A 21,086-nucleotide genomic window follows, 5' to 3' on the forward strand; every position below is an offset into this window, starting at 1 on the left:
CCATGTAAACAATAAAAACAACTAAAGAGTCCCCTTTGGCAACCATATAACAGGAGCCATGACAACCAAACACAAAAGCTACGGCCTACGGATACAATGAGTACATGATAGTGACTGCAGCCCTCCAGAGCCGGGCGGTGATTGCCAGACTGTAGTCATTCCAACTCCCCCTACGACAATATTCTGCTTCAATAGCAAACCATAAAGCTGCCTCACTCTGCAGCCTTATAAATGAACTAAGAGCAAAGGACACGTGTGGTAAGAAGCGCGCCAAATCTTTCTTCACTATTGTTTCAGTTTTCTTCCCGTTGCAGCTCTGTCCTCTCTGAGAGCATTTCCTCCACCATAACAAATCATTTGATTTGTCAGGTTCCTTTGGGACGTCTCCCATAACACCATCATCTCCGCTCTGCCTTCGTAACATTGGATCAATTTACTGTGGAGGTATTCGGCCCCACTCAGACTATCAGTTGTAGCTGTACACGTCCGTCAAATGAGCCCGAACAACTTTTTACTCTGTGTCTTCCGAGCTGTTTTGTCAGCTATTCCTCTTGTCAATGTTAATATTATGCTCCTCTGCCACTATAAAGGCTGACATATAGAAATGCAAGGGTCATAAAATTCTTACAACTCGCAGAAATCCTTACAATACCTCAGTGGCATTTAAATGTTTGTGTTATAGAGAGAAAGAGGGAGGGAGAGAGAGAGAGAGAGAGAGAGAGAGAGAGAGAGAGAGAGAGAGAGAGAGAGAGAGAGAGAGAGAGAGGTCACGCACACAAAGGCAGAATGAATTTCCGGTCTGCAAGTAAGTTCATGCATGACAGGAAGGCCGAGATGGAAGTCTGGCTGATAAAAGTGCAGCCAACTGTATCCCCGTGTCCAACATGCTGCCCGTTTGAAGACGGTCTTTGTTGTGGACCTGTATGGAGTCAAATGTCCCGATTCTGACGGGTTCATGCAAAATAAAAAACAGAATAAAAACTTCACTTACGCCGCAATAATGATGGCAAACTCCGAAGAAGAAACTAACCTAAGGTGGCTCTGCAGACACACCTCTTTCATTAGATCATATGAAGTCCACCGACTGATCGCTCGCTCACTGTGTTACATACAGGCAAACAGCCACATATGGCTAAACTCTCATTGCCATGGCAGCCAGCCAAGACAAACATCACTCGCTCCCTCCACACTCCAGCCTCAGCTTAAGATTGATGAGTCTGCTGCCTCGCCGCCTTCAGCATCCACTCAACGCCAAATCTCTGCATCAGGTTTACATCATTATGCATTTGTGTGCAACTGTGCACCTGTTTAAACACGCAAATGTGTTAACACATGCACACACACACACACACACACACACACACACACACACACACACACACATAAAGGTCTTGTTTCCCGCTGGGGATCAGTGACGATGCCGTCGGCGGCTAGGGGGCAGCGTAGCTGACGAGACGGGACTGAGACAGAGCGGAGAACCATGCGTGTGTGACAGGAGTTTAAATAACACACTCGTCCACCTGATCTCCTGCGTCTCTCCTGTCAGCGTGTTGACTGATTTGTACATATGTCTTACAGACAAGCATAATCCTGCTGCTTTGGAAAATGACACCGCCATTAAAAGCAGCAGGACAGCATGTAAAGTCCTTCAGCTTTCAGCGTTTCTCCTTGGGAGGATGAATTGAGTATCAAGAAAATCCGGCGTGTATCCACTTAAAGCAGCACGCGGCGCTCAGATTTCACACAGACATGGCAGGGAGTGAGACCGGGGATGTGACCAAACAGATAAAAGTGCTTCACGCTCCACATAGACATCAACAGAGACACACAAGTAACTGAACTCTGCCCTCACAAACACGAGTGCAGGTATGACTTGCGTCTTTATGTGTGAGATGCATGTGCAGAAGGAGGCCAACCAAAATAAATGTTATATGCCAACAAGCGGTGTTTGTCGAATCCCAACACGCTTGTCACGTCAGGGACACGTCTGTTTAGTATCAACTGCTCGTCTTCGTCAGGTCACTTTGAGGACTTTCACACTGCACGAAGCTTTTCAGGAATCATGGATCAATGCCTGCTCCAGACACCACAGTGGTTCAGGAAGTGTTGGGTGCAGCTCATAGGACGGGAGGAGAGACGACAAAAACAATTGAAAAGTGGCAACAACAGACGAGCACACTCAGTCAACATGAGAGACGACTTTGTTGTCGAAAAGTTTTAGTGCTTGAATCCAGAGAGTAAAGCAAGATCCTAATTTAGCTCCAAACTTTTCAGAAGGAGCCTTTTGACTGTGTTTTGTGCGTTGTCATCATTTCTAGGCCTCATAATCGAGTAGTTTTATAATGGAAACACCTTCATCTTCTGCACAAAGGCTTTGGCTTCAAAGTGAAGATTTTCAGCGCCCATCAAAACAAGGCTGGAAATGAGAACAGATTTGAGATTTGGACTTCAGAGAGCAGATAGGAGCAAAGTGTCTCTCAGGCTGCTTTGAAAAGGCAGAACTTTCTAGATTTTGTATCCGGTTAATGATAGCGAATAAACTGGATACAGGGCGTCTTTGAATAATTGTATATACAGTATGCACATAGACAAGGGAACACACACACACACACACACACGCACACGCACACACACACGCACACGCACGCACGCACGCACGCACGCACGCACGCACGCACGCACGCACGCACGCACGCACGCACGCACGCACGCACGCACGCACGCACGCACGCACGCACGCACACGCACACGCATACGCACACACACACACACACGGAGAGAGTGGAGTAAATGACTGTGTGAAGCTGAGCTCTCTCAGTCTAATCCCCGGGTGAATGGTGTGCTGTGTGCCAGGCATTCCGCTGTGTCTTTCTAAGGCTTTCTGGGGATTAGACCCCACTTACTTCCCAGGGCCGCAGGGTGGGATCAAAGCTGATTGGGCTTTTTGGGTTCAGGGTGATGGCGTGTGTGGAACACTGAACCTGTACTCAGGTAGACTCATAGGACGAGGGGCACCGGGGGAACACAACACCACCATCCGAGACATGAGACGGTGACACAGGCCACACACACCTGGAGGGGGTCAAACCTGCACTAATCTGGCGCGGCGCTAAACCCGGTCTGCGGGATCTGAGCTGAAACGCCAGCAGTAATGCGTATGTGCTGGATGACGGCGTGCAGAGGTTACACAAACACAGCGCAAATCACAAACTAGGGAGATTTTAATCATGGCTTTCCTCTGTCATGCATCCACTTTACACAGCATAAGGAACGCCTTTCACCAGGAGAACATACATGAAACGTGCATTTGTGAAATATACACGGCAGACTGTATGGCTATCCGGGAACTTCCCCCGGCAGATCACGAGCTTCACCGCTGCCGTCTTTACACTGGCTTAACCTACATCCAACCAAACAGATGACAGACAAAACAAACACCAGGACGGATCCGCGCCGCACCAAAGGCGTCTCTGACCTTTCCCCTGGCAGAAAAACAATTCTCTTGGATAATGGTCCTTCTTAATCTATTTAAGACAACACAGAGGAAGCGCTGGGAGCCGTTATCGGAATACTGCGGTGTGTTCGGTGTGTGAATGAGCAAATAGCCCGCAGCAAGTCAAACAGACAGAGATGGCCGAGATTTCAGAGCTTTGTTCTTCAGTCAGGAATAAAACAAGCCAACATTGCTAAAGTCTCAAGGCACACTCCGAAAATAAACGGACTTTATCCCTACATCCCAACATTTGACTAATATTAACAGGAAGTGTGTGTGTGTGTATATGTGTATGTGTGTGTGTGTGTGTATGCAATATTCATACCAGAGGCAAGCATTTGGTGCAGCACACTCATCATTGTGTGCAGGAATTCCACAGGCTCATCCATGAATAGCCCAGAGTATCTACAGCATCTCTTTCTTAATGCCAGACCCACTTACATAGAGACACACACACACACACAAACCACAAAAATACACACACAAACATGTATACCGGCGTGTCTTACATGCTCATTACGAAATAATGAACAGAATGACCTTCAGGGGTCTTTCCGGCCCCCTGCAGAGAGGGAAGACAATGACAGGCGGCTCTGACAAAGCTGCCATCTGATGCTGAAAATGCTGCCTGTGCAATTTAAGCTGCTGCCTGATATCTTGGTGTGTCGGCACTTCGTCCTCTGAGCGCAGATGGAAGATTATCCATGAATGCTCTTTGTGTGTCGTGTGTGATCTCTGCACAGGTGCCATTGTGCATCGACATGTTCTATTTCTGCTCTGTCTGGAGGAAGAGCGCACTTCCCCCCCCCCCCAGTCCCCCTCCCCACACTCCCCCCTCCTCACCCCAATGTCTCAGGTCTGGCCAATGTTACTCAAACATGTGCTCCTGTCTCTCGTCTGCCTGGTCTGACAGATGGAGTAAAGCTTTCATGCAGGCAGAGCCAACGGTTCTTTTGTGTTTTGAATCATTGGATGTAAGTATGCATGATAAACTCAAGGCACCTCAGCTGTGCCATCAGCACGTCTTTATCACCGCTTCATCTCCAGATCAGGGTCTGATGAGGCTGCTGTATGTAAACCTGAGACGCCTAAAACATCCGGTGGTCTATCAGCTCTATTTGATGCTCATGCGGGAGGATCCACAGGGGAAGATGGAGGCGATTCTGAGCGTCGGGATTCAGTAGATCTCAATCTTTTTGAGTGCTGAACCACGTACTGCATACACGTCAAAAACTTTGATTAAACTCTGAAATAAATCCATTCCAACACCATAACATGATTGAATTTGGTCCCTGTGCAAGTCTTAATAGTCTAATTCATCACAGTACAGACAAGTAACAGCACTCATATCAAACTGGTCAATACCACACAAAACCTCTCTCACACTTTACATTAGTTTAGTGCCCCCGTTCGAAATCACTCAGAGAAGTCAACAAAACTAGGAAGAATGAAAAGGGAGTCAAGATTAGAGTGAGGAAGAGAGAGAAGGAGATAAAGATTAGAGATGCTTCTATACATGCCGTCTTCACTCCCTTCATCCTCTGCGCTTCTGCCATCACTCCAGCATGAGGGTCTTATCTCTGACAGGCACTTCAACACAACATGCCTACAGACACAGCCGACTGTGTGAAGACATGCACACAAGGAGAAGAGAACGAACATACACAGAGAGAGAGAGAGAGAGAGAGAGAGAGAGAGAGAGAGAGAGAGAGAGAGAGAGAGAGAGGAGAGCGGAGTAGAAGCAGATCACAGGATCAGAGGAACGGGAAAGGCAGAGATCAAAACAGGGAAGGAGAACCATCACTGGCTTTACAGCAGAGAGAAACAACAGGCCAAAGGAGCAGAGAATAATACCGAGCCATCAATCACGTCCTCCTGTCAGCTAATAAAACAGACCGTGTGATCACAGTTCCAGGTCAACAGGGGTCAGCGGACCCAGCGAGGCCTCCGGCAGGGGCTGACGCGGTGGACGCGGCTCTTATCTGGCCGCTGCATTACAAAGGCTCCCAAGCCGTCCTTCAAACGCCTCCCAACTGGCACTGGCAAAAGTTTGTTCAGCAACACTCTTCACAGGGCTCCCACACACACCCACACACCCCCACACTGTGAGAAAGTGCTGATCGGGGAGAGGGAAGTCTGAAAGCAAACTTCTACGCCGAGACACTTCAAGCACGTCGGTAAATAGTGCCACATCGCGCTAATTAACCCCTTAAATTATCAAGGCAACATCTTTATTGCACCATAGAATGAAAGACGCAGAGAATCTTTACTGAAGTCTTGGCAAAAGGAAGATTCAAGTGATTATGATGAAGACCAAGATCTGACAAGGCTCAAAATCCATACAGATACATTTACCTTTTAATTCCGGCAGGGAAAAGAACCCGTTACGTGTCGGCCACAGTGCGGTGCCTGGGGAACAACTCCCAAGTCTACAGCTTAGTGCCTGGGTCAAGGGCAAGGGCAGAAGCATTCACCAAACATGTGTGCTTATTTTGATGACGGGGAGGAAATCCAGAAAAATCAAACAACAGAGAGAGAAGAAGCAGACGCCACATGGAGAGCAGCAGCACTTTAAGAGTCACTACATGAGAGTAAATGTTATTTCAGGAATCATATCATTGTTATAGCAGTTTTAATGTATTTTAGTGGTGACTGAATAATTTTAAAAAGGCAGTGAGCTCAACGATGAAGTTCCATTACCAGGGTTTTTATAAAGCATGAAGAAGCCAGTGGAGGTAATGACTTGAGTTATGTGTTAGAGGGTCTAAATCACATGCATGTCCACTGGGGTGCCATTTATCAGAACAGGCCCAGTCACAGCAACCAGAGGTGAAGTGCTGAACTCCCAGCTCAAAAGATTAACACGCCACTATATCATAAAACATCTGGCCTGTCTGCCGTGTCTGGGTGTGTGTTTGTGTGTGTTTGTCAGTGTGTGTTTGGGTATTGTATCTGTCCTCCTCTGCAGCCGATCCGGAGGTCTAGGATGGATGTGTCCCTGTCCGACTGCAGGCCCAAAAATGTCTGAAGTATATCAAGCTGTCGCACGTTACGAGACGGAGAAAGTGTGTGTACGAGAAAAACAAGTGCGCCCTCATTTCCTCCTCTCACAGTAACAGAATCTAGTGGAATAGTGTGTCTGCAGGTTGAGACAGAACCTGCTGCATCTGCGAGTACGAGACAGACGGGAGGTTATTAAAGGTTTCAAGGTGTAGCGGTGAAGCAAAACCACGGACGGCACCTCGCATGACCTCCTAATCCTCTTACACTCACTCTGCTCAGCCACTTATTCACTTTTAATTGATTCATAAAAGCGATTATTAAGAGATTAAGCCTGCGTGTCCTCCTATCACCCCACACATGTACAAATGAAAAGGGAATCGTGCCGACAAGGGTGCTGCCCTTTTTGTTTCATCTGCCGAATGTTAAACTACACACGAAAGCTGTGAAAATTCAATTTGGCACGAATCAAGCTTGAAAACTCATCATACACCCATCGACATGAAAGTGTCTATACCAGACGACTCTTAAAACCTATTTTAGTTCAAAGCTTTATGGAGGCTTAAGATACATATGAAACCACCAAGTGGAGTGATGACGAGTCCCCAAGTTGAGCGGAAATTAAAGTCATTTTGTGCTGTTTTAGCACTTATTGTAAGTCTTCAGGCGCCCGTTGTTGATTCCACAGAGAGAAAGTTTAGTGACGACGCGTAGATATGTGCAGTGGGGTTTTTTTTGTTTCTTTCTTCTCTCCTTTTCTTTGCCCCAGCCTATGATGCCATTTGTACTACCCTACATTGCTGTATGACATCATCCTGTAAAAACTATATTTACCCTATGAGATCATTGCAATTTCAATCTACTTGTATTCTACATATAAAGTTGAACAACAACAATAGTATTAATAATACAACCTTACTTCTCTCTCTCTCCTCTTCTCCCTCTCTGTATAAAAAATGATCTCCAGAATATCCTACAACTGTGAGCACAATGTCATGTAAAATGTTTGCTTCAATAAAAACAAATATCAAAAAAAGAATATGTGCAGTGGATCACTCGTTCCCTGCATATAAAATGTTAAATTATTTTCCGATTCATACAAATGTCATGCGTGAATTGACATTGGAGTGTTCCCAGTGTCAGATCTAAAATGTGCAAAACTTTTAAGAAAACTGACAGGATTTGCAAAAAAAATCCTGTCGATTAAACCTATTAGTAAAGACTTGATACAGTCATAACAGTATTGTATGTATTTGGATTCATTATCTGCATGAAGCCATGTATTGAACAGGTGTTAGGTCGTTATTAAAGCCTGTTTCCTCCCTGTTCTGTGGTTGATCATTCATTTTAACAAATCTGTCGCTGTCTGCATTCCAGGTGGTGGAAGCCGTTTACATCAAGTGGCAATTCCTGATATAAAGTAACATGACGAAGGAGAGCGAGCAGAGATGGGAGGACAAGGTGTGGAGATGTCGACTTGGAAGCAGATTTTTATCTCACAAATGCGTCCCAGCTGTACGAACTGCATCGCAAATTTACACTCGACTCAGGCGACATGACGGCACGATCCACATAACAACCACATACAGTTTGCAAGGTGTTAATGTGACACTTGGTGACCGAATGATGTCATGGCAGACTATGATCGGAAGCCTCTGGAGAAAATGGCAGTAACAGGATTAACAGTTTTTGATTGATAAGTTCTGAGCCTGTCACATAATCCACAGAGTTGTGATTTTTATTCTATTTCATTTTATTGTAGAAGTTACACAATTGCTTGGACACTTTGGCACAACTCCACTCAATTGAGCTAACAGACTGTGAGCTCCCAGAGGCATCCATGTCTTTTTCAGTTGGACTAGATGGACAAACTGGGGCCACATGCAGTGATTATGCGCTCGTTGGCTCCTTTCCACAACTGTAGCTTTGAACCAGTTCAGCACTCTGCTCACCTGATTTGCCCCTTAAGCTTTCACTTCTCCCCAAATATGAAACATACTTAAGACTTTAGTGACCTGATTTGCCCTAGAAGCAATAAAAGATGTCATATCAGCCATGGGGAAAGTTTTGGACAGCCAGGAAAATGACATACGTAAGAAACTGTGATAAAAAAATAAAAGAAAATCCCTCCAGCATTGTGGGGAGGAATGAAATGGATTATTTAGCAAAATCTGCAACATCAAAGATTTTTTCTATGCTGGAGGCAGAATTTAACTCACATTCCATAGCATTCTTTAGCTGTTACACACATCTCTCTTTCTTCTCTTTACACTCAGCTGTGTAAGATTATGCTGCTTTCAACATCTACAGTTTCACTTTGTCTTTCTTTCAAACGACACATAATCAAGAGAAGCGAACGGAGGCCAATTGTTGATGATAGCCATTCGCGTTCGACCCCCTTCGTCCCGCCGCGCTAACGTCAAATCCTTTGGAACGACTCGAGAGACGAGGGCGCGTTTGCTCGCTGCTGACGCTCAGCCTGCTGGAGCCTGAATGGGAAGTGAGAACCTCCTGTGACGCCGCAGCACACTCAGCCGCACTTCTGGAACAAAAGGTGACCTTGTGGTAGCTCAGGTTCTAAGGTTTCTGCACCGTCAGGTGAAGCCAAAGGGAAAGGAATTCCATCTTGGCAAAAAAGAAAAAAGTAATGTAATTCATCTCGCCGCGTGCCCTCAACCAACTCTAAAGAGATCAGACAGTGTGCGGCCACCGTCACGAATGCACACAAACACATTTCGAGAGATACGGTGAGCGCATTAGCACAAAGGCCTGGACTCAACTATCACAAATAACAAGCTCAGGACTCTATTTACGTCTGGCAGGTGTCCACAGTGGCCACAGCATTCCAGTCTCCCAGACGAGATGAAGGGAAAACGGGAGCAAAAAGGACATGGAAACCACAACTGTAAAGGGAAATGAATGCAATACAAAGTGGGCTCCATTCTCTCTGACAATCTCAGGCAATCGTCTTCCTGTTCCTCCACGTCGAAGACATTTGTACGTCGCTCTCTTTGGCTTTAATCTTCCCTTTGATTTAGTGATACCCAAGTGATAAAAGGGAGACATTGTCCTCCTTCGTATGACTTGCTCACAACATTCAGCCTGAAATTTAAGACTGTCACCAAATGAGTATGTCGAAATTTCCTATGATAGTGTGGATACAGTGCTGCCCCATAAGGGACAATGGTTTTCATTATTCTGCAAGAAAGCACAAACCCTGGTCCCCCTCAATTCTCTGGCCTTTCACCCCTTTGGCGTCCTCGTGGCTACCCCGCTGCTTCCCGCCTACACCCAGGGGCTCGGTGCAGAATGGCTACAACACGGTCACAAAGAGCCCAGGGTGTCGGCACTAAAACTGACCCAGCATCAAGTGTCATTTAGAAACTTCAGTCAGATTGTGAGAAGATGGTTCAAGTGAAGTCAAAGGAGCTTTTGTGGTTCCAAGCTTGTGGAAAATTCTCCAGCCTGCTTCTCGTTCTTTTTCCAGCTAAGAAAAACCCCTGGATCCCCTTCCCTCCTGCACATGCAGTTAATGACAGTGCCATCCTATTCCTCACCTACTGCCAGCTCATGACAGGAGGAGAGGAAGGAAAGCACATCCTCCTCCTCCTTTCCTCTCCTTTGCTCCTGTTGTGTTTTCCTACCTGGCGTTGGGGCTGCGCCACGCTTTCGACCATTCTCGATTTACACACACAGCTTTTCCTCAATAGGAGACACTGGACAGATTACTACCCTGTCTGACAAGGGCCAAGCGTGAGAGAGAGAGAGACAGAGAGAGAGAGAGAAAGAGGGGCTGAGAACTGAGCTCGGAACTCTTCAGAACAAACTGTGATTCTCTGCTTTGTCTCAAGTCAAGAACCAAAGAACCTCCGCCTCAATAGCTCTCTGTGTGTGCTGGAGTGGCTCGGTTTACACGGGCAAAGCGCAGTGGTTCATATAAAACGCATTAACTAAGGGTAATCCTTTTGGTCTTTTGTAAATAGGGATGTAATGATGATGATGGGGGTTGTCCGAGGAGGGTTTTACTGATTTGAAGAGACTGGGAGAGACCAATTTGCGGGCAGGCAGCACAGATCCTGTTCTTGTACAGCTGTGGTTTCTGAGATATCAGTGTCAACATTTAACTGATTCCTGATAGATACTATGACTCTGATAGTGGTTCTATTAAAGTTGAGGTATTCGGGCTATGCTTACAACTAACCTCAGATTTTACTTCCTCAACCACTTAAGTTGTATAATGCACATAATGATGAAGTCTGTGCATGTTGGTACCTTACAGAAACCTTTCACTGCAGTTTCCCCACATTGCAGTTGAACCCCTGACCTAGATAATGTTACATGCGTTAAACTAAAGTCAATAGAGGCGTTGTAAATTTGGGTTATTTGAGTGATTTCACACACATTTCTGCTCCGTGTGCTATCTGAGTGGCAGCCACAGTCTCCCCAGATAGAGCGAGACGCAGGCTCACACGGTCCCCCACAGGTAAGAAGGAGCTTTTTAGGAAGACAACATGGTGGACACAAACAGAAATAAAGAGCTATGACATCACCTTCTATCTTTTTTCCCTCATCCCGTCACCCACACGCAGACGGAGCACTTCGGACTCTAAATCTGGGGTCTGCTCTGGCACTGTAGCGATGATTTACTGCCCTGTCACCTTGTCTGTCATAGATCACACAGGCAGCAGCTGCATGTATGCATGTGTAAGAGAGAGAGAGAGTGTGTGTGTGTGTGTTTGTGTGTGTGTGTGTGTGTGCTCTGTATCAGGTTTGTTTATTACTATAACTCGGCAAGTACGGCTCACTGTTTTGTTTTTTTTGTTTGTGTGACCTAAAGTCATCTGTGGTGTGTGAACTCATGTTTAATATCAGCCTGTGAAAGTGTGTGTCTATGCATAAACCATGTGCGTCTGCGCTTATGAGAACAGGTGTTTGCTGTAAAGACGCTGTGGCGTAATGCCTGCGAGTGTTTGTTTGCTGCCAGGCTCTGGCTGTGAGCTCAGCGAGAGGGAGTGAGAGAGTCATAAACACCTGAGGAAGCAGGAACACACAGACGCCCTCTCTGGACTGTATTTATGATCCTGATAGGGGCAGGCTGGGGGGGCTGGCATGAGGGCTTGGGGGTTGTCATGCACGGCTCGACTCGTTTTTGCTGTGGCGGCCGTCCAACCAAAACACCAGGGCCGTCAAAGCCCCCCCTGGATGACTCCCGGGGGGCAGTGGAGCAGGCGGAATGCAGGCCTGGGTTTGGAGGTTCAGAGGTACGTCCTGTTGTTAATGAGCTCACCGCGCTGGGCCTCTCTGGCTCAGGGCCCCGGCGCTGCCTCACACCGCCGCTATCACCACCACATCCTCCTCATCCAAACACTAGACCTGGGCCACTGGAGTCTACCGTACTTCCTGAATGCAACACCTGATGATGACCACCGTATTTGATTCCCAATCAAACGTTTCATCATAATCCTCTCACGACTGTTAACTTTAACCTACATTAGTGTACACACAAGCACACGTACAGGGCCACAGGTGTGTGATTGGAGAGATTTGATGGCAGAGGATGCAGGACAGCAAAGGAGATATAAGCTCCGTCTTACATGACGTAAAACCCAACCGCCAATATCACTATTTGAGATCTTAAAAAATCCCATACTGGGGCTAACATCACTCCTAAACCTTTTTGGGATGGATCATTCAACTTAGATTATTAAAAAAGTATTATTAAGGACCACAAGTATTGAAATAACAGCACATTGTGAAAAATAGAGGACACATTGAGTCAAACATTATGTGCAGTGATACTGAAGTCCATCTGCCCTGAACAGACAAAGTCGTGTCTTTGATTGCAGCTTAATGCATAAAGGAAAGTTCCTCTAAGCCAGCCATGTATAGCCTCAGCTTCATATATCAGAAATCTGATCTCAAGAGACATGTTTTCTATCCTTCACTGTCTCTGTCTTCTGGCCAATCAAATGAGGTCATTTCACTTTGGCCAACACGATTGGTTCCTCAAGCGGAATGCCTGCTCGTCTGTCAGTTTTGAGCTCTGAAAGCCAACCAGGCATGTCTCTAATTAGACCGTCTGCTGGTGCAGTTCACCCAAACCTCCTCTCGACTCCTCGTCTTCAAATCCAGAACTAATCACAACCATCAGCCGCTCTCCCCTCGTCCCCTCCGGGGCACCGCATCAACCACATGAGCAAATGGAAATACAGGCAAAGACCAGGTTGAAGTCTGGCTTAAAAGTCAGACAGGGGCATGAACGTTCCGTGCACCCATACCACTTTTAAGTGTTGGGAAAATGAGACTGGACCGGGGAGGTATTTGGGAGGTCTCTGATATAAACGGCTATAAATGATGTCACCACAACACACCCCAGCAGGATCCCTGTGATGTGGTGGTCTGTTTGTGCTTTAGTGCACAGGGGAGTGAAGGAGGTCTGACTGTCGGCTTCATAAAATCCCCACCCACCGAGCCACAACACTACGAGTCCCTCTCATGTGGTGTTGTATATGTTTATGAACACCAAACAGCGACAAATGAGCAGCCAGATCATCAAGACTTCTGGGAGTGGACAGACACCGCAGAGAGATACGACTCAGCCCCAAGCAAGAGCCTGAGAACCATATTTCTTTTTTGCAGTGAGGTGGTGAAAGTGGGAGTGGATTTCAGAGGGATTAACATCTGCAGCGTAATAAACAAGAGAAGGAAAATGAGAAACGCATAAGAGGAACCAGAGAGAAATGCAATTAAACAACAGAGGAGGGCGGTGGATAATTCACTGTAATTACAAATAATAGTCACGGGTTGACGGTTTACAATAACGCTGCTGTTGTGAATTAGATCACCTGCCTTTCCACTCTGATACAGGGCAGCGATGGGGTCAGCTGCACCCATCACAGCTATATGGAACCCCCAGCACCCTTAATGTTCCCGCGCTATCAATGCCGCCATTGTCTTGCCGCTGACGTCAAAATGCCAAATATGCTTCATTACCTACTCAGAGCTGCCTCGGGACAGTAGTTGCTGTGTTATACAGTTACCTGCACACATGCCATTCTATACCTGCGAGCTGAGAGACGGCAATATGCTGAGAGGCAGGGAGCAGACGGGGTTAATGCAGCTTTAATGACATCAGTCAGCAGGCGGATCAGAGACGTTGATCCTGCATGATCCCCCACCTCCACTGGAGTTTAGAGGTACAGGATGATGAGTCCTCGGGTGTATCTGTGTTTTTTTTGCCAAATATTTCTTATTGAAGACAGCATCTGATGACATAACAACGAGCGGTTATAGAATATTTTTGAGGCTATTTCTTAAACATAAAGAGGGAGAGACAGTAATGATGATAAGTAATGTGTAGTCGTGCATATAAACATGGCAAAAGGAAATAGAGTATATAGATAACATGAAGCCCCTCCCCCTGGTTCACATCCCTGTGTTAATCTGCGAGACTCTGTGTATCCCTTCTGCTAGGTTGGGAACAGAAAATCCCAGCTGCTGCTACTGTGTGTGTAAGTGTGTTCCTTTGCAAAAGGTGTGTGTCTTCGTTCATCCCTAAAGGTTTTCTATTCTTTTTTTTTTGAGAGAGCTGACTCGGCCCACTTTATTTGTCTCTGAGTGCAGGAAACAATAAATAAATCAGTGAGCAGAAGAGGCATTTCCAGTCCAGGAGCCAGATGCATAAAACCTAACGCAGATTCAAGGTTAAGTTTGAATGAAACTCTAAAAAACGATTCAGCCTTGTTTCTTTAAGCTCACTGCCATTCATCTAAAAACATCTGAGGATGTACGTCAGCAACCACGGCACAAAGACACGACATATCAAATAAATCAAATTCCTCTAAAATGTTTTCGCCTTGCACCAGGTTTGCGATTTGACGTACGTGCGAGCGAGGAAGTTTATCGCCTAGACTTCTAAATCTCAACTTAATGACCCAGACTGCACAAGAGAACATTACTCTAGTTTTACTGTGCCTCTCTTAAATGAAACGTTAAGCTGTTAGTATTTTAATTGTGATTCTTGATGGATGCCGTTATCATCCCATGCCCAACACTTCACTAATTGTATTTATGGTTAGGATGGCACACCAACATAACACATGACATCATTCTGTGCGTTGTGAGGCAGATGGGTCATTAATTGTGTTTGCAGAAAAAATCCATATAAATACCTAATCCATGACATGCGTGCTAGACTCTCATTTTTGTCTGGAGTGCGATTATTGTGAGAATGCAGCATGAGACGTATGTATGTATGTATATGTGAATGGAAAAGATTAGGTCCAGAATTCATGACAAAATTGTTGCAAACTATTTGTGTTTATTACACATTCGTCGCTTAATCTCCTCCTCCAGGTGGGGAAAAGTTTGGATGTGGGGAGCAAAAGTAAGAGGTGGACATAAAGCAGGGAAACACTCTGCAAAAGTTGAGTTAATTGCAGGTTGGCTTGTAAGGTGATTTGAACCGCCTTATATGAAAATGAATGGCTGTTATGACAATTCCCCCGAGCAGAGCGGCGAGGACGGAAAAAGGTGGACGCTCCCGTGGCTAATCCCATCTGGGTTCCTCATCCAATTTCTTGCCTCAACTTCAGCTGCTTCCAATTTGGGCTCAGTACTTTGTGCTGTGCTGTGCAGGACATTTACATAACCGAGAATGTCAGCGGCTGTGGCCTTTCTGTCTCCCAGTATGCACACAGTTTACGCCTCTTTGTAGATCTCTCAGTATGAATACGTGAATACTGTGGGTGTGTGTGTGCGAGTAGCGATGGATTTTGTGAATGAATGAGAGGGAGAACACAAACGCTGAGGACTCCAGTGATAGAGAGGAGAGAGAGGGGCCACTTCAGCGACCTCTGAGTGGAAAGGTGACTCTGTGTTTGCTCGTTGTAATGACCCTGACAGTTCTGCTCTGTGTGGTCCAAGAGGAGTGGGAGTGGAGGTCATCTGGTCTCATTCAGCTCCCTCCCCTCTGACCTCAGGCTGGGGTCCCTCCACTCACAGTTACTCAAGCCTGCCTCCATTAACGCAGCTAATCACACTGAACAGCTGCATCCCTCACTGTACAAATCCTCGACACCTCGCTCTGCCGCCCACACATATACGCTCTGGCAGAAACACAGACGCATACGCCGACGTCCACGCACTCCCACTCTGCCTTGCTAATGGGAAGCTGCAGCCGACTGATGTTTAAAGCGCAGGGTTTAGCGTGGAGGCCTGCGATAAGCCGCGCTGAGCTGTGAAAACACAGATTACATTTCTGCGGCTTATTACAGACAGCGCGCCTCTGCCTTCCAGCCCTGCCGTAATTGCGACCCAAAAAACCGCAGCCTCCGCTTGGCTGGGAGATACGGGTTGACGGGGACCCCCGCGGCACAGCTTTGACAGCCGTGCTAATTCAAGTCTACATTCTCCCATATGTTTTGCTGCACAGTCGGCCCCCTCCTGTGATAAGCTGCAGCCATATTGCTTTTAAGCGCCTTTCCTCAATGAATCGAATCAGAGGCCCCGATATCAGCCGCTGTCTCTTAGTGTCATCCTCACACTTTTAAAGCTTCATCTCAATTTGGACGGGCAGGAGAGAGAGGGAAACTGTCCAAAGTACACCTGAGGGAAACTCAAAAATCAAAGCTTTCTGCAGCTGTCGAGTTTTGCAATTGGCTTCCCCTGCTGCAACGTGTGCTGAGGCTGACGCAACCTGCACGGGATTAAGTATTTGACAGCTCGCTCTAATGTAATAATGTTGCTTTTACAGGGTAGGAGTGATATTGTCATATCAGAAAATTACCCCCAAAATGAGGTATAATTTTGATATTACTGTTTGATGTACTACAAGTTTGGATATCCCATCTGAAAACAAGCATTTACTTAGCTGGAATGCCAAAGCCAACCAGGCATACATTAAATCCCTGTTTCTGGCAGGATATGAAAGTGCCTCCATCTGCAAATACTTAGACCTTTTTTTTCTTCTTCTCAGCTCAATCAGAGATAAAGACCATTGTGTTCCAGGTCCAAAAGTAAGACAATATCTCCCAATCCTCATAAAAACAATTAGGAGCCTGTAATTACACCACTAGTCGAGAATTCCAGCCAAGTCCCGAGAAAAAAAAACAAGAGCAAACCTGAAGGGTTGCTGTCTGATGCAGTGTTATCTTACTCCACTGTGACTCGAACGTAGCAGGTTTGTTTGTTATCAGCATGAGAATGATGTAATGTTTTACTTCTGGAGCCCTCAGTGTGGCTGTATCAACCAACGATCCAGGCAAACCCACAGTATCTATGACGACGCAGCGCCATCATTTCCCATAAAGTTCTCTCATTCATCTCATCGTTTGGTTTTGGGACGCAACGAAATCTAAAACTAACAGAGAGACCAGTTTACCTCCCAGCTGACCGCACAGGTTCTACCGGACGGCAGGCGAAGCGGCTCGATGCATAAATCAGACTTGTGCTGGTTGGGACAGCGTTGAGGTTTGCTGTAATGGAGTTGGGGAAAAGCAGACAAGCGGAGGACAAATGGAGGGTGGGACCAAAGATATATATACTTTATATGTATAAGCTGAAACTTTGAGTGGTGACTTTACAGACATTCATTTTTTATTATGTGTCCAGAATGAGCTTTTTCTGCAATTTATGAGATTGAAGCAGCGTGTACGCCTTTAGTTCTTGTGCTTCATTTGGCCTTTTAATTAATGATAACTCAAAGTCACGCATTCTAAGAGAGAATCCACAAAGAAATGACTGTTAATCTGCATATGGAGCCACATGTAGGTACCAGCGGAATGAAAGCATGTTCCCGCTGAGAGCAGCTTTAACTACGCTTGGCAACACTATGGCAACAGATTTGAGTCCGACCCGGTCTCCAGCTTTGCCCGTGCGGTGAAAGCTTTTGTTTCTCTTTAAAGCAGGGAACCGGGCGGACTGCTGCGGGTATCAGGTTGTGTGCTGGCAAGGGGTTCTGCTCACACGGCAGGAGCGGAACAAAGCGCCGGTGGCCTTGGAGAGCATCCATGGTGATGGAGAGTAAGGCTGTGTGAATGGGAGCTGTCACTTCCACTCAGCTCCTCCTGTGATCTGAGCCACACGGAACGACGCTCAGATAAGTGGCTAATCCCCGCCGGCTCGACAGCCCCCTACTGCCATGACAACCATAGGGGAATCTCCTCCAGCAACAACTTAATTGGATAATTCCCCCGTTTGACTGAAGGCTCCTTTGCTTTTGTGGGTAAAATCTGGATTGACTGCTCAGTGTGTTGATTTACAAAGGTTAATAATGTGCGCAGAGTAATATTCACTCCGTCCGTACGTACTATGTGCATCCAGGCATGTGTGAAAATGTGATGCAAGCAGGAAAAGTGAAGTCACCTCTCCTAATAAAGCCACAGTGCAGCAGCCGCTGGCAGGCCCGCAAGCTCACCTGGCAGTGAGAAAGAACAGCTTTCTACTTTCAGCACCACAACAAAGCCGCCACTTCAACCACAGTAAACATTTATTGTTCTTTGTGTCGCAAGGCCCAACGGTTTACAGTTTACGCCCAGTCGAACCCGGGGCCCTGGCATAAACACACACTCCACCCTGCCGCTCAGACTCCCGAGACGAGGGGGCCGGTGCCAGGGGAAGTCATTATGCACTGGGAGTAGGAGTGTGTGTGTGGGTGTGGGTGTGTGCGTGTAGTGGGCAGCTACTGTAGCTGGAAATGAAAACAGCAGCGGTAGAGGACAGAGACTCGACTGCAGCTGCTCCATAAAGTTCAAAAACGTACATAAGAATCAGGCCTTGGATATTAAAGCCGCTCTTAGAAGTGAGTCATGTGTCAGATTATCATGAAATCACCTCTGTACTGAGGTCACGACCCCACAGACAAGCTTGATTTAGTCTGCAATTATATGCAAACTGGTCACTCAATCAATAACCTGTTGAATGTCACAATTGGTGAGCTACTCGTCCTCTTTGCCTTCTTTCTAGCTTCTATCTGTTGGCTCACCTTCTTCACAGGCCACACCGCTGAATCCTGGACAGCACTTCCACTCCAGAGAGGTCACAGTTCGATACACGACCTTGTAAGAAGGGCGCACCACAGTCCTGTAGCTGAAAGAAACACATGCACAATCACTTATGCACACTTCCTGCTCTGCTCCTGTATTTTTACTCGAAAGGGATTAAAGGGAACTTCCACACCAACGGAGTGGAAGCCCATTCTGCTCTTTCATCCACAGCAGATGAACAAAGGTGTGATTCTGCCTGTAAATCTGTGTTTTGGCACTGACAGTCATAGTAGAACTTCCCATTCTCACCTGCCACCCGTACATCCCTGTGGCCAGCGGCAGGTCTGGTAAACCCTCTGGAGAATCGTCCCATTCTGAACCTGGCACGTCACCGTCTTAGTGACCGTATGAGGACACCAGTTCCTGAGGAGAGAGGGAGGGACGGAGGGAGAGGACGTTAGGATCGCCTCCTTTTTAGGTTTGAGTATAACATCTGAGACGTTGAGTGCAGTGTGACTTACAAAGTGACCTTTAAAGAAGTTCACTCACACTGTGGCCCTCACAAAAGGAAATTAGCTGTGTGCTGACATTCAATAAGCTGTTCTCTGCCCACTGCTTTCAATTCTCCCCCTCCCCCAAGCTTTTCCTTTTGAAAGTCTTTTATGGTGTTTACACGGGTTTAATCGGCCATGAGATTTGCAGGAGTGCACTGTAGGCTGTATTTACACTTCGGTCCCTCCTCTATCAATACACATCCGTTAGCATTTGGCTCTGTGACTCTCAGAAGAGGCAGAGTCACTGGGGGGGTAATAAAGGGGGAAGACAGGGTCCCATGCAGAGATTAGAGTGAGTTAGGCCAAAGCTGGGTCACGAGTCCACTCCCTTTCCAGAGAGGCTTCGTCAAACCTTATCAGGATTCACTTTGCACAGCTGGAGAGGTTGTGAAGAAAAGGGAACGTGCTAAGTAAAGGTTAGGGGTGAAGATCTGATAGTGAAGACTTCATCACTGAGGAGATGATCACTTTGAGCAGGTTTACTCAGGCCCCCTGCTGATATCCACCTCTTTTCATAGCCCCCCAAGAATGAAAATGACATTTTTTGCGATGTCAAAAGCAGCTGCACTTACAGCATCAAACGCCTCTGCAGGGTGAGCAGTGATTCACAGTAAAGACTTCAGCTCCATTACTGTTCTAACAGGAGGAAACCACCTCCATCACCTTGTTTCGGAGCCTTTTTGAACACGTTCTCAAGCAAACTCTTTTCAACTCAAACTCTCTCAAGACTTTGAGTTGCGTTGCACCATTAAGAACAACAACGTGGTGTGATCACAGAGACCAAACCGGCCTGTGGGAGCCACGGTGACACCCAAAAGTGGAAGGATGCCGAGGCCTTAATTAGACCTGCAATCGCATGATCTCATTCTGTTGTGATTAGGGTGTTGACGTGACATTGCTTTAGTCTGATTAAATTAATTACTGGTGAGAAAAATAATAACATCTAGTCACACTCACTTCAGTGTTTTAATATGACTCTTCTGATAGAATGACATCACTGACAAAAGAAGCCAGATCTCAAAATGTAACAATAAAAATAGTCCAAACTCAAGCTTGAAAGTGAAATCTGGTTACATCACTCTGGTCATCAGAGCGAGGGGACAAGGGACATGGCAGCACAGAGAACATGCTGAGAGACTATTAGACCTTATTAACAATGAAGGGAACAAATACCCTGATTACCTTCATATGTCTTTAGCTGCAGGAGAAACACACAAAACATTTACTAAAGCCTGTTTATACAATAACTAGCATGTATAGAGCCCGAGCGCCTCATAGCACAGAACCACGATCTGTGTGTTCTGCTGCCAATGTGTTTGCAACAGAGGAAGACTGTTCCCACCAAAGACTGTTTGTCAATATGTGCGACCATATGTTTGTGCGTGTGAGAGAGGCAGAGTTTACACTAAAGGAAACAGCCAAAGGCGGAGGATGCCGAGCAGCCCTGAACCAGCGCCCATTAACAGCCTCCACATGTTGTGGTGGCTGCACACAGACCTGCAAGCTCAGGGAAACATCAGGGCACTGTCACAGGCTTTCCTCTTTTCTATCAGAAGTAGGGACGCAACTGTTATTCATCTTTTTTTTTTTTTATTAACTCGTCATTAAGGCTTTAAATGCATAAAAATAAACGCTGAAGATAAATATTTTTCATATATCAACTAAAACTGTATCATGCCAGATATTTCAAGCTGTCTGGGATCTTGTAGTAACATAACAGTTTTGCTTATGTAAATGTGCATATTGAACTTTGAACTATTTATTTTAGAGCAGCAGCAACTAAAAATGAAGATAAGCGGTTACCAAGATGAGCGCCTCTTTAACCTCTTTAGCTGCTGTAGCTTGTAGTTACCAATGAAGAATACTTGAATGAATGATGAAGTCTTGAGACGACATGTATTCCAGGAGAGGAAATGGTAATGAAAGTGAGACATATCTTGACCTGTACCATCATAAACTTACATGAAACAAGTGGGCATCACATCTGCACCACATGTTTCTTAAATACAGGCCCGGAATTTTACTACATCAGACATACGGCTACAATACTAAACA

The 21,086-nt window shown here is 46.2% G+C and overlaps 1 protein-coding gene across 1 annotated transcript in view; it reads right to left on the reverse strand.

The window, feature by feature from the left end:
- emid1 (EMI domain containing 1) overlaps nt 1–21,086 on the reverse strand; it is a 43,854-nt gene that overhangs the window by 18,222 nt on the left and 4,546 nt on the right. The window contains exons 2-3 of the mRNA XM_076151088.1: nt 18,787–18,900; nt 18,477–18,580 (exon numbers count right to left, since the gene is read on the reverse strand). Coding sequence (XP_076007203.1) covers nt 18,477–18,580; nt 18,787–18,900 — 218 coding nt within the window. The remainder of the gene's footprint in view (nt 1–18,476; nt 18,581–18,786; nt 18,901–21,086) is intronic.

Source organism: Genypterus blacodes, unplaced genomic scaffold (genome assembly GCF_046128005.1).
Source record: "Genypterus blacodes isolate CSIRO-AG114 ecotype Tasmania unplaced genomic scaffold, CSIRO-AGI_Gbla_v1 ptg000053l_1, whole genome shotgun sequence".
Taxonomy (NCBI): domain Eukaryota; kingdom Metazoa; phylum Chordata; class Actinopteri; order Ophidiiformes; family Ophidiidae; genus Genypterus; species Genypterus blacodes.